The following is an 18635-nucleotide window of genomic DNA, read 5'->3' as shown; positions in this document are numbered from 1 at the left end:
CTGTGGATTATGCTCAGTTGCTGTTCAAATTGCTGAAAGCATCATTGAAGTGTGTGCAAATATAATCGGGCTGTTAGCCTCTGTTATTCTACTCACATTTAATTGATAAAACGGTTTAAAATAGACTCTGAGTTTAGAAAAAATTCGGCATGAAATCTCCGTAATGTAATATACAATTGTCAAATAATGTCTCTTTTAGCTATATAGTTCTCAAATAGTGTCAGACAGAGATCAATCAAATTAGAAGAATAATTTGATATTATTATAAGAAGCTGGACATTAAAAGACAATTATTAGTTACTGCTAGACAATAATCGGTTTTATTATAGAGTAATTGTGTACTCTAAATTAACAATATTATGATATGTTGTCAGATAAATCGAACAAAAATTGAGCACTAGTACAAAAAAATTAGATATTACTAGACAACAATTAGGTATTAGGGCATCCGCATCCGTCGGAATTAATCCATATTAATAACTCTCCATCTCATCAAAAATGATGGGGTCCACGAGCCACATATTCATTACATTAACAATTCCCCATTATTAATACACACACCCACATTCATTTAATTTCAACTTTCATTATTTATGGGTCCCACTGTCCACTTACTCATTTTTTTTATTTTTAATTATTTCAATTTCTTTCTAATATTTCTAAAATTTTACAACAAATATTACTAAAAATAATTAGTATTATTATTTTAAAAATAACTTAATTCCAATATTCATTAAAATATTATTAAGAAATGAAAAAAAAGTTGGACTTTTTTTATTTAAAATATTATTTAAAAAATGAAAAAACAACTGTTTAATAGTTTTATTTATTATTTTACGAGTTTCATTTATGTAAATTTAAAAATTTATTACAAATTTGACTGAAAACTTACACATAGGAAACAACAGTTGAACATAATGAAAAACAAATAAGGATTAAAGAAATAAATATTGAACCTACAAATAGAAGTTTGAGAATGGTAGAGAATATATATTGAGTGTGGTTGATGAGTAGAAATGTGTTGGATGAATGAATAAATTTGTAGAAATTGATTTGTATTTATACTGATTTTTTATTATTATTTTATTTAACTAGCCGTTATAGTTTGTATTTTACAATATTATATAAAAACTAGCCGTTATAGTTTGTTAAATATGATACGTAGTATTTATTTTTCAAAAGAGTCGTTGGCGAATAATGTTATTTTTTCAAAAGAGTCGTTGGTTTTTCAAAAACCGTAGCTAGTAGTGACTTTTTTAAAAAACTTTCGAAAGTAGCGACGCTTTTGAATTGGCGACGGTTTTTGAAAAACCGTCGCAAATTCCGGAATAACGCCGTTCATTCTCATTAATTTCTTAGCTGCCATGTCAGCGAAGATTAATAATTTTCTTGCCCACATTGGTGCATGAACATTAATGGGCGTTATTAATACTTATTAATGCACCAATGTGGGTGCCCTTATAACTATTATTACACGACAATGGAACCTCAATCAGTTAACTTTTGAGCTAATAATTATCCAATCATCTGCATAATTGATAATCGAATGTTAGTTGAAGATCTAACAGTATAACAAACAATAATCTACGTAATTATCTTATTGATCTAATAACAAAAAAATCATTATGAAATCTCAATCTAACTATGTTCTAACTTAATCCTGGACGAATATGTAGACGTGGGAAAAAATACCAAATTTTCGATATACCGAGGTTATCGTATTGAATTTACCGAAATTTTCCGTACGGAGTGTTATCGATACCAAAATTCTCCGTACGATAACATTATGAAATTTGAAAATTTTATATAACGAAATAATGTATATAAATTCAAATATACATAATATTTTAAAATAATAAAGTTAATTTTTTTATATAAAAATATAAGGTATTTTTTTGGTATAAAATGATATATAATACTGAAATATCGATACAAACAAGATATGATACATAGCTCCGGAGAAGCTTGATAACTATACTTATTAGTGAAACAAGCAAATCTCGTACAAAACAGATAGCAAATAATTCCTGGATGACTTAAATCTAAAGTCGCTAGCAAGTGAAGGAAAAAAAAAAGAATAATTTCCCAGGAATAGGGCGAAGTACAACCATCTCTCTCATTTGAAAGTGGACAGCCTAGGAAGTTTGTCCCGAAGATAGTACAGCCTAGCTCGTCTGACTTTCCGGTGCTTCACTACTTTGATCTCTTTGATATTTGGTGAGTATCTACCAATGAGAAAGCCAAGAGTCACAAACAGAAGAAACCATCTTTATCAAGAAAAGAAAACAATAATAAAAATGGCGAATACCGATCAAAATGAATCCATAAACTAAATTATCCACAAATTCATATGATGGAGATGATCAGAGGTACATAGACAATAAAAGAGCTTATACAGTGTTCTAAAATTCGGCCTCGGCCGCTAGGTTCCAGCCGACCGCCCCGAAAGAGTGCTAGTCAGCCCTAGGATTAATTAATTCTCTCTTTGGGCTTTATTTTCTGAAATGTTTTTTGGGCTTACAATATAAATTAAAAGCCCAATAAAAAATGAAAAGTAAATTTTTCAGAGGTCCTAAATCAAAGTCCAACAAAATAATGTGATTTTTTGGCTTGTCTTAATATACACCAAACTTCATCCTATTATGTCGATACCGTCGAATCAGCCTAGCGACGCCTAGTCCCCGCCTAAACAGCCTATGCCCTAGTCTGACTCCCGATTAGCGTCTAACGAATTTTGGAACCTTGAGCTTATGTTGAAAACGTACAATGTCTATAGTCCACGCAAATCTACTAATGCCATGCAGGCGCCCGACTAGCGCCTAACGATTTTTAGAAACTTGAGCTTATGCTGAAAACTTACAATTCTGTAATCCACGCAAATCTAATGCCATGCAGGACTAGATGGACCTTTTTCATGTGCATTAAGGTGCGTGCAGGAAAATTTCTAAATCCCAAGTCTTCTTGTAGTTTAAATTAATTATTCTTACATGTTAAGCAACCTGAATGTTTTTAATGCTGCCCTTTCTAGTCAGATTTTCGCTTTCGGTAGTATTTTCAAAGGATATCCATTAACCATTTTTCAGAGGATATAAAAGGCAACGATAGTAAAGTACCAAAATTGCTCAATGACGTAAAGAAGTAAACAAAAGAAAAGGAGGGTTCAGATTAAGCCACCTCAGAAGCAAACAGTGAAGGTTACTTACATAGGGAAAACGATTTCAACTCCAACACCAGCAATTATTCTTCTAATCCGAATTGTTGTGTGGATGCCAGCATTTTGCTTTGACATAACTATCCCCTTATATACTGATAAGCGCCGCTTATTCTCAGGGACTTCCTGTAAACCAAGTACCTCCATTCAAAATTCTCGAGATACAAAAGTGGGCAGGTATAATAAGTTTAACCAAACTGAAAAGTTCTTAATAATTATAAGACTGTGATGATAGGGCAACCAATTTGATCTCCACGATATCCCCAGTCCGAAGATCAGGAGTTGGCCTTTCCTTGTCTGTTGCCTCAATTGCTTTCTTGTTCAAAATCTGTATGATAAAGAGTAATCTTCAACTGCTTGCTCAGAAATTAACATATTTATTCTAATAATTCAAAAAAGGGAAAAGAGAGATTTCACTGGTAAAATTGAATGAACTAGTACTAGCACAGTTTTAGAGCTTCTCATGCAGCGAAAAAGTATGCAAAAGATGTGGCCTCACGTCCAGAAAACACACACTGTAAATCATGATTTTGATCCATCGTCGTACCATGTATGACATATTACTACTGTCTAATGAATATTGCTAAAAAAATCTATTAACTAATGAATAAGTATCTGGGTCAGAATCTATTAGCTGCTTGTTTTGATCGTTCATTCATCTTGTTCTCAAACTTTATCTCATCGAAGAACCACACATCGACAACGGCATTTATCACATCCTTGCCACACAGACCATAGTACACTCTTCACAACCAACATAGATGATAGAACCAGTTCATTATTGCACACGCTACACTCCTAAAGTATTAATCAACAGGTTTAGGCTGTCAAATTTTTTGGGTTGCAGCAATCACCATTCGTACATGTTGCAAACGCGTTTCAAATTTCCCTTCCTTCAGTTCTCTTGGCGTCACATTTATCAATTCGAATAAAATATATTTTGCAGGTAATAAACATACATTGTACTTAAGGCAATTTCAACAAAGTTTGAATTCAACGAAATACCCCCATGATGTCACCGAGCTTGATTCTGGGTTTTCTGGGGGATTTCTCCTCAGAAGGAACAATCTGGGTCACCTCAGCCTCCTCGCTATCTTCCACTTCAACTTCAGCATTTGCCTCCGCCCTCACAACAAAGGAGCAACTTTTACTCAATTTCGGAAGACTCAACTTGCGATAATTTGTAGAAATCAATGCCGCGGCGGAAGAATGCCGCGCAACCGCCGCGGCGGAAGATGCCGCGCAACCGCCGCGGCGGAGGCCAAAGTCACGGGAATTCTCGGAACGATGAACGGAGACTACGAAAATAATTAAAAAAAAAATTACACAATGGCAGAAGAAAAATCACACAAAAATTTATGCCGATTCCATCAGAGGAAGTAGAGACTGTCAATTAGGGTTACCTGTAACAATACGTTGGAAGCCATGATTGAAGCTAGAATAGCTTATCCACTTTATTTGTGTATGGTTCAGTAAATTGGATTTTATTCTGATTTGAACCATACGGTTTCGGGGTACAATTGGACCTGATCAAATCGGGTGTGATCCACTAAACGGGTTGACACATAAGGGTCCAGGTGAATGAACCGAACCGAACCGAACCGAATCAATCACTAGTTTGATAAATCAAACTGAGATAATTAGCTCGGTTGAAAGTTTTAAATATTAAAAAATTAACTTAAATCGAACCAAACCGATCATCAGCGAGTGTTCAATCAAAAAAAGATGCTATTATTGAATGATTTACAAAATGAGTGCTAAAAATAGATAGATAAAGATGTGTAATATGTTTGTTGAAGAAATTCCGAGCAAATCTTCTCACAACAACTGCAAGTGCAGTGGGCATTACATAATTCATAACCTGAAGAAATAATTAAAATTTGCTGAAGAAATAATTGACAACAACTGCAAGTGCAGTGGGCAAATCTACCTGTTCTGCAGAGAATCTCTGATATCTCTATAGATCAGGATTTTCTCTCATGATTCTTTGGATCATGTTATGAGATATTATTGTCTGATTAAAGAAACCAGACAAATCTTCATGTGTTTCTTGTCGAAACATCTCGTCTTCAGTCAGATTCCGATTCAGTTCCATCGTATTTTTCCTGACTTAAGACTTATTCTTATATACTTTCGTCTGAGGCAATATCCTCAAATCGGTATATCTGAATGAGATCTTGGTAATAAACTGCTTCTTCAATATCCGGAGTTGGATCGAAGCGTTTAATACCTCATTGCTCATTTTCTGGACAGTTGGTTGAGATATGACCTCTTACTCCACATGTCCAGCAATTACAATATTTAAAACTTTCATTAGCTCGAGTATGAGCTCTTCTGAAAGTTTTTTTTGTTGGTGTTCTTCTTGTGCTTCTAGATGTACTCGATGCTTGGGATGATATCATACTTCTTGATGGTCCACTTCTTTGCCCAGATTTATAAGATCTGGTCTTTTGTCTGGACCAAACTGTTCTTGGTTTCCAAGAACTTCTTCTACTTCTAGCATAAGGATGAGTTCTAAAATTTCTCATCTTCTGCCTTGTGGTTTACTTCCAATGATTGTTGGAAGATCATTTTCTTTATAACACAAAAGAAGTACGTTTGTTAATACCCCTTAATCTTTTGTAATTCTTTTGTAATGCTGACAGCTGACACCATTCTATCGATTTTCTTTTGAGGAAAGAGGCTCTTCGTGCCAATGTGTCTGGATTGCCCGTCACGTATTCTATTATGAGCATTTCTCTCCAAAGACTTGACATTTTTGCGAAGAAGAGCTGCATTGTTATATTTTATTCGACCCCTGAATTCCATCTATATTTAGTGAATAACATAATGTATTCATCTACTAAACATATATTGTAACGACCCATTACAGGCCTAGTGGACCGCCCATACGGCCCACTGCCCCGATCGACCCAAGGCTATCCCGATCTTGGGCTCCCTCAAAGGGGCTTTTTCCCTCACGGGCTTTCCATAGGCGTCGTACGAGTTACTCATAGGATCTCCCCCTCCCTACCAAGGGGTTTCTTTCGCCTTCCCAAGACTCGATCCCATGACCTATAGGATAAGTACATTGATATCAAGAATCCTGGTACCAGCAGATGCAAGCCATGGCCGAGACTCCTACTTCGATAGGACTCCACGTTTCTGTTGTTAGGATCTAGCCAACCCAACCAGGCCCTGAACCAACCCCTCTATCACCCTTCTAGGACCCTAAGGACCTGACCTAGTCTCAACTGGTACGAAGTCTCTTTGAACTATGTACTTATGCCAGGAGGTCATGGGTTCGAGACTTGGGGAGGTATAACTCCACCAACCTGGTGTGGAGAGTCCTATGAGTAATGATGCATGAGAAAGCCCGTGAGGGAAAATGCCCCAGAGGGAACCCAAGACGGGACAAGGCCCCCGAGGAAGCCCAAGATCGGGATAGCCCATGGTCGTTACATATATCATGTAATTCAAAACTATATAAAGCTTGTGTATATTTTTTTTTCTTCTCTGTATGTTGACTGTTAAAATAGTCTACCCCTAAAAATTGTACTTTAAAAGGGTAGACATTCTTCCGGCTATCTCACTAAGAGATTCTCTTGCTAGGACTGACTCTTTTGTTTCTATCGAAGTCATGTATCAAAAATTCAGTCAATTGAATTTATCACATATAATGACAAATAAGGATATTTTTGTCTTTTTCAAATACTTTAAGGGGTGGAAACAAAGTTTTGTAACACAGAGAGTAAATTTAAAATTTAGTTTGTTTTGCGTATTTTTTCACAATTTACCCCAAATATAATATATGTTTTTTAAAAAACTAAAAATATAATATTATATTGTGGATTTTTTAAACGGAAAATTGGGGAAAAATACCTAAAGTTCAAACTCTTTTTAATTTCAGTCCCTACTCTATATTTTTTAACTCTGCACTCCCTAGTGAGATAATAAAGTACTTTCACCTCCCTTAGTTAATATTTTTTTTATTTTAAAAGGAAAAAAATCTAAACCCAAAATCTCTTCTCGTTCAGAAAAAAAGACTGTCGCTCTCTACAAAAAACAAAAATGTGAGATCTTGCCATCGCCTTGTATCTTAGACTCTTCTCCTCTTCTCTCCACATACATGATACAACCACGTCTGCAATAAACAAAATGCATATCAGCTGAATCGAAGTTTTAGCAGAATCGTGCCTTCTCCTTCCATCTTGTAAGAAATTACGTGCAACTTTGTTGAAAAGATTTTATTTTCAATGAAAATTGTATAATGGAGATGGTAATTCATCTTTGTCAACAAAATTTATGTGTATTTGTTGTGTTTGTTGAAATTCCTGAGCGTGAAATTTTTTTTTTATGTGAATATATGCATCTGATTGTTAGAATATTAGATTGCACAAGATCAAACAAAGAAATCCCCATATCCATTTGAAACACCCAAATCTTATTATCATCATAACCAACCAGTAAGGCAAACCGTAGAGGAAAGAGAAGACATAATTAATGTGTATTTGTTATGGGGTTTGTTCAAATTCCCGAACCAAAATGATCAATAAAGTATTTCTTGTAGGTCGTTGTACAACATACAGTAAACAAGTGTTACGTTTTGTATGTATCCCCAATTTGCTAAAAAAACAATGTTGAGAAAATTTTGAAACTAGAAAGTAGTTGAGCTTAGTTCAAATATAAATAGTGTGCATTGGTTGTGTTTGTTGAGAATTTTCCAGGTTCATATTGAGCGCAGATACTGGACGAAAAGGTAAATTTTGTGTTTATATATTATGTATGTTGGTTGTGTTTGTTGATGTTTTTTTAGCTTTGAAGATTTTTTTATGAGGAAAAGTGAACAATGAAACCAATGACGCACATTTTTTTATGTGAATACTGATAACAAGCTATTTGGAAGTCCTTATATTTATCTTCATTATATTGGAACAATAACACTCAATTTTTTATGTGAAGATATTTGAGTCAATATTGAAGGTGATGTGATGCTGCTAGGAAGTTGTTTGTACAATAGGCGATTGTTTATCTTTACAATCGAGGAAAATATGAGCCTAATGCAGATGTATTTTCATCTTGCCAACAAATGTGATCAAATCAATCCTTCTTCAACTATCATACAATACCTTGCACCTCACCGAAAGTTATATGTGACATTGAATGAAGATGAAGATGTCGGTAATATGATCACATTGTTTGCTTACATGAAAATGAACATCATTGACATGATAGCAATCCGAAAAGATGAATTAATTCCAATTGACATGAATAACCTCAGATAATTCCTATATTTTTTATTTGTAGTTGTGTCACACATGAACATTAGAAATAAATGATTGAATTTTTTTCGTTTAATTTATTCATACAGTTAATAAGTTCATTTTTATCTAAGATACAGATGTTGGTATTTCGAGCGAAGCATTTAATACATCATTCACTTTTGAAACTTGAATTTTAGTTATTGATTTATTTTATTGTTGATTTTCTTTAAGGAATGATGTTGATACAGATGTTGGTTCTTCGAGTGCTTCTCAATTTGAAATGGTTCTACAAAGTAACTCCATTGATGCTTGGAGTCATTTGATTCATGGAGAAGGACAAATTTTTAAAAATCCTGATGAGTTTCGAAAGGTTGTTAAAAACTATGCTATTGCTACTAGGAGATCGTTTGTGTATAAGAAAAATGATAGTCAAAAAATTATAGTTGTTTGTAATGTCAAAGGTTGTTCATGGAGAATATATGCATCCAAATATAAGGCAGATGAAACGTTTGGAATTAGAAAATGTTGTCTTCGGCACGTATGTGGAGAGGCAAATCTTTGAACTAGGGGCCATCCAAAGGCTGATTCTGTTTGGGTGGCTAATATTGTTAAAGATAAATTGAGAGGGGAACCATCATATCAACCATCTGCAATTGTAAGAGATATTCATAGGGAATATGTAAGGCCTTGGATGAAATTTCAGAGGGTGACACGTAAATGTTTCATGCAATATATATAATTGTAAATTCCATTCTCCTGCATACTCCAGCCAAGAACCGAGGGAAGAAATATAGAAAATTCTCAAAGTTTTCCTTAAAGTGTAGAATTGGGATTTTAACATATCCAGTTATCCGATTTTGAATCCGAACACAGTACCGAATTCCTCTCATCGACAGCTACAACTGGACGTAAGTTTTATTGAGTTCTGTTATCATTTGAAAATATGATATTGGAGGAATTGTTATTTGATATGTATATGGTGTTCTTGATATACTAAACATCGTAGAATCGAAGTCAGATCGAAGAACATATTGATTATGGAATTGTTATGATTTTTCAGATTATATTGATTGAAATTGAATAGATTTGGATTATGGATTGATTACAGATTGTATTGGATATGGGTTATGATTGGTAATTGATATCTGTTGATATGGTATTGACGGGAATATCGGGATTGTACCGTTATGCCGTTGATTTTGAATTAAATTCAGATTGATCAGATTCGGTATTGAATTGGGAATGGAATGTTGATATTGTTATTCTCGATATGTCCTTTCAGATTGATAGAGACAGTCTTGAATTCAGAACTTCTATTCTTCAGACCGAGACTACAAAAAGAAATGTATAAGTCAATGTCGAACCTGGGAGAATGACTCGAGTTAGATATAACTTGAGTTTCCCTAAACCACATACATATTGTTATTATATGCATTGATTTGAATTGATATGCTTGTTCTATTGATTTATAGAAAGCGTGATTAGACGATTGGTCTTGTGACAGAGGTGCCAGATTGTGATAGAGTAGTCACTGGCCCATTGCACATTGTCACAGAGGAGTTATTGGCGGAGGTGCCAAAGTCTTTGACGGATAGGTCAAGACACTAGATGTTTGGTTTATATCGATGTTTGATTAGGAGTGGATTTACTTCTATTACTGAGATTCGATATAGTATGCCAACGTCTGGAAACCGGGATCCCTAGGCTAGGAATGAGTCTAGTCTGAGCTGTGGAGTCACGAGTTATTTACAGTTTTATATCGATTCATGTTTTCAGATTTAATACATGTTATTGATATTTGTTTCATGCTTTTATATCGATTATATGATTGCATGTTTTGTTGATTTATACTGGGATGTATTTCTCACCGGAATTATCCGGCTGTTGTCGTGTTTGTATGTGTGCATGGCAACAGGTGGGACATGATCAGGGTCAAGGAGATGAGGAGATCGTGATTAGAGTGGAGACTACGGACTTCGATGTAAATAGGGTTTGAACACTTGATAATTAGTTGTTGAACCTTAGATTTAGATGAATGTATGTTGTACAAAACTTGTACTTTTATACTGATATGTATATTAGATTGATTCCATTACGTTCCGCACTATATTTAAAAAAAAAATTAGACCCAGATTAATTACATTGATCCAATTATCCCAATGACGATTAAGAAGATGATTAGCGTCCGGGTCCCCTCAGAATATGGCTTTGAATTGAAGTATCATAAGGCCTGGATGGGCAAGGAAATAACAATGCATCAAATTTATGGGACAGAGAAAGGATGTTTTGACAAATTGAGGTGGTATTGTGATGCTTTGAAACAAACAAATCCTGGTAGTTGGGCTGATTGCGAGGTTGATCAAATGAACAAGTTTCGACGACTTTTTATCTCTTTACATGCATGTATTGTTGGATTTGTTAAGGGATGCAGACCTTTGATTTTTTAGATGGAACACATATTAAAAATAAATTCAAAGGATGCATACTAAGTGCTGTGACAAAAGATGCTAATGATGATCTATTCACTTTAGCATTTGCTGTAGTGGAGGCTGAGAACGATGCTAACTGGGAATGGTTCTGTTTGAAATTGAGGTGTGTCTTGGAAATGCAAAATTGTATAGCTTTCTCACATTTCACATTCTTTTCTGATAGGCATAGTGGTCTTGTTAAGGCAATCCCCGGTATATTTACAGGTAGTCACCATTCATATTGCCTGCGACACTTGGTGGATAATTTTCGTAGGCAGGTAGGTTCCATAATATTTTATTTGCTTTCAAATAATATCTCTTTGTATATGAGATTTTTAATGCGGTGTTATTTAAATTTTAGATTTTGAAGAAGTATCCACTGCACAAAAAAAAAACATTGGGAATCTGTATTCCAGAAAGCAGCATACGCGGCAACAGAGAATGAATTTATTGGTCATATTACTAGTATAATCAAGTCAATGCCTCTTGCAGAAGAATTTATTAAAAGTTCGGAGCCCGAAAATTGGGCAAATTGCTTATTTTCTGGAAAAAGATGGGGCATTATCAACAACAATCAAGAAGAATGTTGGAATAGTTAGATTAAACCTGCAAGGTTCTTGCCGATTGTAGCCATGGTCGATAGCATACGGGTACAAATTATGAACATGATGAATAATCGACGAGAGTCATCTCTAGTAATGGCTGGAAATCTCTGTCCTAAGCCAGAAAATAATTTGTTGCGGAACTACACTAAATCTCGGAATTTGAAGGTTGATAGGTCTAGTTCATGGATTTTTGAGGTTCTTGATGGTGATAAAAGATGTGCGGTGGATTTGGAAAAATGGAGTTGCTCATGTAGAACGTGGAATCTTAATGGGATCCCTTGTAAACATGCTTCTGCTGCGATTGAATCAAAGGGGTTGTCAATATATGACTTTTGTGACTCTTGCTACAGAGTTGAAAATTATCGGAAAGCTTATGCGACAGTTATCAATCCAATCCCTACGTTTGATATAGATACATATTTACCATGTTCTAATGGAGATATAATTATACCGCCAGATGTCCGATCACAGCCAGGTCGTAGAAGAACACAAAGATTCCCTTCTCAAGTAAAGAAACATGTTACAAAGTGTGCACGGTGTCACAAACCAGGGCATAATCGCAGGACATGCAAGGAAGCAATGTAACAACTAGATGGGGCTATTTTTTTCGGTCTTCATTAAGCTGAAGATTATATATTTTGGATAATCATATATGTCTTCGGGTAATTTTTGTAGCATGAATGTTAGATACATTGTGTTCAAACTCTTGCTATATGAAAACTTAACTCAATATTCTTGTACAAATTAGTTTGAACCTTTTTTTTAATATAAGTGTCGTGTTATCGTACTCTTGAGATGATATTTCCGTTGTATATGTTAAGCTGTACAACAAGTTCATGTTCATTGTACCACAATATAGCTTCCAAAGTACCACGTTTTTTGTCAAAGTGTACCACATTGTCGAAAGATCTAGTACCACAAATTAAGGTAGATTAAATTAATACCATTAATCTATCAAATAACAGTAACTATATCATATCATGTATTATATGCAAATATAATGCAATGATATGAAATAAGATATCAAACTAAGTTTTAGTTTCACCACCTATCGTAAATTAACAAAAAAATCCGTACTTATTTTATCACCTTGTGATGTGTTGTTGCCACAATTCAAATATTTTTATCATCAACTTTTTTTCCCAAGGAGAACAAGAGAAGTTGTGTACAAATTAGTTTGAACCTTTTTTTTAATATGAGTGTCGTGTTATCGTACTCTTGAGATGATATTTCCGTTATATATGTTAAGCTGTACAACAAGTTCATATTCATTTTACCACAATATAGCTTCCAAAGTACCACGTTTTTTGTCAAAATGTACCACATTGTCGAAGATCTAGTACCACAAATTAAGGTAGATTTAATTAATACCATTAATCTATCAAATAACAGTAACTATATCATATCATGTATTATATGCAAATATAATGCAATGATATGAAATAAGATATCAAACTAAGTTTTAGTTTCACCACCTATCGTAAATTAACAAAAAAATCCGTACCTATTTTATCACCTTGTGATGTGTTGTTGCCACAATTCAAATATTTTTATCATCAACTTTTTTTCCCAAGGAGAACAAGAGAAGTTGTGTACAAATTAGTTTGAACCTTTTTTTTAATATGAGTGTCGTGTTATCGTACTCTTGAGATGATATTTCTGTTATATATGTTAAGCTGTACAACAAGTTCATATTCATTTTACCACAATATAGCTTCCAAAGTACCACGTTTTTTGTCAAAATGTACCACATTGTCGAAGATCTAGTACCACAAATTAAGGTAGATTTAATTAATGTATCAAATAACAGTAACTATATCATATCATGTATTATATGCAAATATAATGCAATGATATGAAATAAGATATCAAACTAAGTTTTAGTTTCACCACCTATCGTAAATTAACAAAAAAATCCGTACCTATTTTATCACCTTGTGATGTGTTGTTGCCACAATTCAAATATTTTTATCATCAACTTTTTTTCCCAAGGAGAACAAGAGAAGTTGTGTACAAATTAGTTTGAACCTTTTTTTTAATATGAGTGTCGTGTTATCGTACTCTTGAGATGATATTTCCGTTGTATATGTTAAGCTGTACAACAAGTTCATGTTCATTGTACCACAATATAGCTTCCAAAGTACCACGTTTTTTGTTAAAATGTACCACATTGTCGAAGATCCAGTACCACAAATTAAGGTAGATTTAATTAATACCATTAATCTATCAAATAACAGTAACTATATCTAGTACCACAATTCAAATATTTTTATCAACTTTTTTCCCAAGGAGAAGTACCACATGTTTGTATTCATTGTACAACAATCTAGCTTATAAAGTACCACATTTTGTGTCAAAAGTACACCCCATTACCGAAGATCTAGTGCCACAAATTCATGCATTAATAGATATTCGGGAAAATGTTGATTATGACACAACATAAAGTAAACAAATATTACAGCTAAATGGTGAAATATCTCAGGTTACAAAAGCAGTGCATATGAAAAACAATGTTACAGAACATACAAGCCAAACAACCAAGAACATCATTCAAGTAGAATTTCCAGCTAAATGGTGAAGGATCCCATATTCATCGGCCAAAATGGTGGCAGCCATGTGTGCACGATATTCTTGAATACTACAAGTATTCACGTATCCCCAAAATTCCGGGTCATCTTGTGTAAAGGCTTCTGCCCATAGGCACACGAATACCCCACAATCAACGACTCCACTCTGTTGTCGGCTACAACGATCATCAACTTGTGCTTTTGGGGCAGGATATCGAAGTGAATTCTTGATGTAGCTAGATATGAACTTAGCCTGAGAAAGAATTTCCGGAATTAGTTGATATTCTTTTGTGGTATTCAACTTAATGTTGTAAGTAGCAAATAATACAAACTTACAAATATCTTGACAAACCCTTTTGTTTGGGGTGACCACAACGAGTTCATGTGCATGAATTTACTAGTCACGGTGTCCAAAACCACCAAAAACCAATGAAATTTTGTGTTCAAAGGCATCAAAATATATCGGCTTTCATTGAAAACATTAGCATCCAGCTCTCCAAGAATACTACGGCTACTTCGGCTTAATGAATCTATAAATCTTGGAATGTCCGCAAACATCAAATTCTTTTCCTTTTTCGTCCCATGAACTTTTTTTTGAAATTCGGCCTATAACATAAAATTTTATTAAATTAATTATGCATGATAGATTGCTGAATTAAATTCAATTACCTGAACCACAGAATTTAAAACTCATATTTTCGGTGGATTTCCATATCTAACAAAGTTTCTTGACAAAATATTTAGGTGTGCATTTATCACGTCATCCATCAACTCCTTGTCATACAGCAAGTCACACAGCGCTTGTCTGGAAACTTGTAACTTCATACTTCTCCAAACTTCCTCCCTAAAAAAGTGTATTATTTCTCTAAAATCAAAGAAACTACTCCAGAAATTGACAAAACATAAAAACAAGATCACATATAAAAGAATTACCTCATATCAGATCTTTTCAAAAATGTATCCACAATATTCCTATCGCTGTCAGAAATTGATGACCGCCCAACATATTCCAACAACTCATCATCCATTTGATTTGCCTCCTTTACTGCAGCTTGTGCAATTTGCGTTACAACTAATTCTGAATTTTCCTGTAATAGCAAAATTTTTACAGTGTCAAATATTATATAGAAATAATATATATATAGTACATGAAATGTTTTTCAGATTTACCAGCTCAATAGGCTTATCCGCAACTCTATGATGGACTAGTTTCCTTTTATTCTTTTTTGGGGTTGTGGAAGGAGGTGTCACAAAGTCTTTTTCCTTACCCTTTAGTCTCCTATCTTGCCTACTCATAACATCACGAGCAATCGAAGAAATGTCATTCTTCAACTCAGTCTTCTCCTCTTTGTCAGCGTCACTTTTACTATTCACCTCAATATTGTTGTCAACTCTATCTCTATCTGAATCCTCAATAGCCTGTTCATTTTCAATTCCATCTGTATCAACATATTTTTCGCTCTTTCTTTCTGAAGCATGACCACCATCATAAACCTCGAAAGAAACTTTGTCACCAATTTCAAAAGCATTTAATTTTTCAGCTGCATCAAATTTATGAGCCTCAAATGTCATATACTCATCACTTTCTTCTACACTCTTTCTCCTTTTTTGCGCTAAATCAGAACCACCATCATATCCATTGAAAGGAACTTTATCACCACTTTCAATAAATTTTAAACTTTCATCTGCAAACTCATCAAACTCATGTGCATCACGAGGAATCAAATCATCATTTTCTTCTGTATATCTTCTCCCCTTCCCCTTTGAAACTCTATTTTTACCTTCTATATTGTCAACATGAAAAGTTCTCTTCATTTCTCTTATCTCTTCCTCTTGTGCTCTGATAATCGCATCCAGTCGCTTTATTTGAGCCTGCATTTATTTTTCCATATCTCATAAAAGATTACAAATAATAAAATTTTAACTAACATAAAAAATATTTCTGTACCAATTCATGTCATATTATATTTTTTCTAACCTTGTTATCATTGTCACGATTACGAACAAGTATCCTCTCCTTAGGTAAAGGGTAGATGGGGAGAACCTACGTATAATTGCACTAATAATTATGATTATATAAAATTATTTACAATCATAGCAAATAATACAATTGCATACTATTATTTCAAACCTTATTCTTTGTTATGGAAAGAAAAGCAACAGAAGCTGCATCGAGATCGTTTGGGATTTTAGAGTCAACCCAACGAAAAAACCTTGGAAATATATGCAAAGCACATGGTTTCCCAAGTGATGGAATCCGTTCATACAGCCATGCCTAAAATGAAAATTCATATTAGTTAGGATTAAAATATAGTAAGAAATTCAATACCAAATCCAACTTACCTTCAATCCAATTACGCAACCATCAAAATATTTCTTTCTCCTTTCGCCATCGCGTACATGTTTCAAAATTTCTTCATTTAAAAATCTATATGCTGCATTGCCCCATGCATAATTGCATATCTTGCTGAGGTCGTCAACATAAGTCAACAAGAACCGAGGAGTCGTACAATTGCTTGTTGGAAATAAGATACAATTGAAAACAAAAATAATATATAGCTTTACAAAATCGTCAACATCGATATCTTCTTGCTTGTCTGCTAACATATCAAGTTTTGCTGCAATATTTTTTCGTTTGACAATACTTGTTTATCCTTGAAAATGTCTCCTGACAATATCAGATTCCATTGACATATCTAAATCAATGTGCTGGCCAATATCTTTCAGCCCCATAACTACAGAAAATTCAGCTGAAATAAATGTGATATATATTTTATCACCAAAAACAAAAGCATCTGAAATCATGTCATATCTACGGAAAATTGACTCAACCCTAGCAAAACTAACATGAAATTTAGGCATTTCAAACAAGTGAAAAAAGGAGTTTTCTTCAAACCCAACATTTGCCTCAAACCAATTTTTGGTTTCAATTTTTGAACCGTGCTCTGAAAAAGGAAGGAGAACAACGACTAATCAATTCATAATGTCTCGTAACTCTTTTAGTATTCGAACCATGCTTCATTGCTGCACCCAACACAGTAAAAAAATTGCTAGTATTAGAAATTTAAATTAAAATATGACAGAACAAAAATTTACCAAAATGATCAACCATTGCCAAAATAATCTATTATTGAGCAACCATTTACAAAAATGAAAAAACAAATATGGTTATATTGATATACTATTTTACAAAATGAAAGAACGAAAATTAACAATAATTTAGCAAATGAAAATTTCAATGACAACAAACCAACGTGATAAAACAAGTAAAGCAAACACCTCAATTCAAAAAATTATTGACTAAAATATACGATAAACAGTATACGCCTTTCTTTGGCAATAGATTCACCCAACTATAACTCATTTTCTCCAAACAAATCATTTACTATAACAACATTTATTGGCGACCAGGTTCAGTGCATTATAATATTTGAAACGTCTCCTCGTTTTAAAAGTGCGAAAATATTTTTTTTTGCTTGCAATTATAAAATTGCATTTAAAATAATCGTATTTATTTACCAACAAGAATGACACAGTTTAAAAAAATACTAACGTCATCCAAAATCAACATAAACGTATAAAAATTCTTAAAATCATCAACGTATAAAAATGTTCATATCATCTCATATCTCATAAATCATAAAGCGGAAAACATGTGGTCCTCGGGTCGTGTCACTGCACCAGGTTTGCCTATTCAGAGTTCAGCACCTCCTGTCTCCTACCCAAAATGCTCACCTGCATCACACACGCCTAGTGAGTCTAATGACTCAACACACCTGTACCAGTAATAACAAGTACATATACGTAGCACACAGCAGTGAAAAATAGCATAATCAAAATACGTTTCATGAGCTTAAAAACATGACCATAAGCGTGTCGTGTAAAATCGTAACGTGTCAAAACATGTCTCATCATGTTATCATATAATATGCGTAACTGTGACCTGTCAAAACATGGTAATAGCATGTATCATCGTATCAGCATATACGTGTTAAAATCTTAATTTGAATTCCGTTCATTAGCTGTGACTTTCGTATCATCATGTCATCATGTCAGTCGATGGATCCATCTACGTGTAACCGCGGTACCCGACGGCGGGGGACATCAGCGACACTCTCACCCGTCAACTAAGCCCGAGCCTATCATGTCATCATATCATGTCAATGGAAATACGATCGTCGGGCTCCCTCTGGGGCTTTCTCCCGTAAACTTGCTCCCTTTGGGGCCTTTTCCCTCACGATATCTCCAATCATATCATCGTGTCATCGTGTTAGTCACAACTAAATCACTTCCTTCAGAACGTGCCATCATATTCATCACTTAATAAAAGTATGCATATACATAATTTTTCTTTTAAACCAAGCATGCACCGTATTTATCATAATTTCGTAAAAATCATAAACGTGATGCATGAACATTTAAAAATATCATAATTTGTGCTCAGGGCGCTGCCAGGACCAAAACCTCACCCCGGATGCAAAATGACCATTTTGCCCCTGTCAACCCAAAAATTATCGTTTCATCCCTGGACCTCTAAAATT

The 18635-nt window shown here is 34.2% G+C and overlaps 2 protein-coding genes across 4 annotated transcripts; both read right to left on the bottom strand.

The window, feature by feature from the left end:
- Window positions 1-1943: 1943 nt before the first annotated feature.
- Window positions 1944-4462, bottom strand: LOC142526032 (large ribosomal subunit protein bL19cz; the record flags this gene model as incomplete). Its single annotated transcript, XM_075630307.1, has 4 exons — window positions 1944-2225; window positions 3204-3337; window positions 3453-3539; window positions 4217-4462. Coding segments are annotated over 4 exons (576 nt in total), but the record flags the coding sequence as incomplete, so codon positions are not given.
- Window positions 4463-14522: 10060 nt separating this feature from the next.
- On the bottom strand, window positions 14523-17104 carry LOC142527329 (uncharacterized). Of its 3 annotated transcripts, XM_075632105.1 has the most exons (7): window positions 16438-17104; window positions 16226-16369; window positions 16073-16138; window positions 15265-15966; window positions 15028-15182; window positions 14764-14938; window positions 14526-14700 (listed from the first exon to the last, which is right to left on the bottom strand). In XM_075632105.1, exons 1-6 carry the CDS (start codon window positions 16699-16701, stop codon window positions 14785-14787), a joined length of 1485 nt encoding a protein of 494 aa, XP_075488220.1. In that variant the 5' UTR covers window positions 16702-17104; the 3' UTR covers window positions 14526-14700; window positions 14764-14784. The 3 variants fall into 3 exon arrangements, with proteins under 3 accessions (XP_075488221.1, XP_075488219.1, XP_075488220.1); XM_075632106.1 differs by having other exon boundaries at window positions 14523-14930; XM_075632104.1 differs by having other exon boundaries at window positions 14525-14938.
- Between the last annotated feature and the right edge of the window lie 1531 nt (window positions 17105-18635).

Source organism: Primulina tabacum, chromosome 15 (assembly GCF_025594145.1).
Source record: "Primulina tabacum isolate GXHZ01 chromosome 15, ASM2559414v2, whole genome shotgun sequence".
NCBI classification, from domain to species: Eukaryota; Viridiplantae; Streptophyta; class Magnoliopsida; order Lamiales; family Gesneriaceae; genus Primulina; species Primulina tabacum.
The sequence above is the reverse complement of the archived record's forward strand: the minus strand, read 5'-3'. Positions and strand labels throughout refer to the sequence as shown.

Excerpts from the sequence above, each read along its gene's own strand:
- LOC142527329 (XM_075632104.1), bottom strand. The coding sequence starts at position 16,701 with ATGTTAGCAGACAAGCAAGAAGATATCGATGTTGACGATTTTGTAAAG. Across the intron at positions 16,139-16,225 it reads TTTCCATAACAAAGAATAAG|GTTCTCCCCATCTACCCTTT; the intron begins GTTTGAAATAAT and ends AATTATACGTAG. Across the intron at positions 15,183-15,264 it reads CGGATAAGCCTATTGAGCTG|GAAAATTCAGAATTAGTTGT; the intron begins GTAAATCTGAAA and ends TTGCTATTACAG.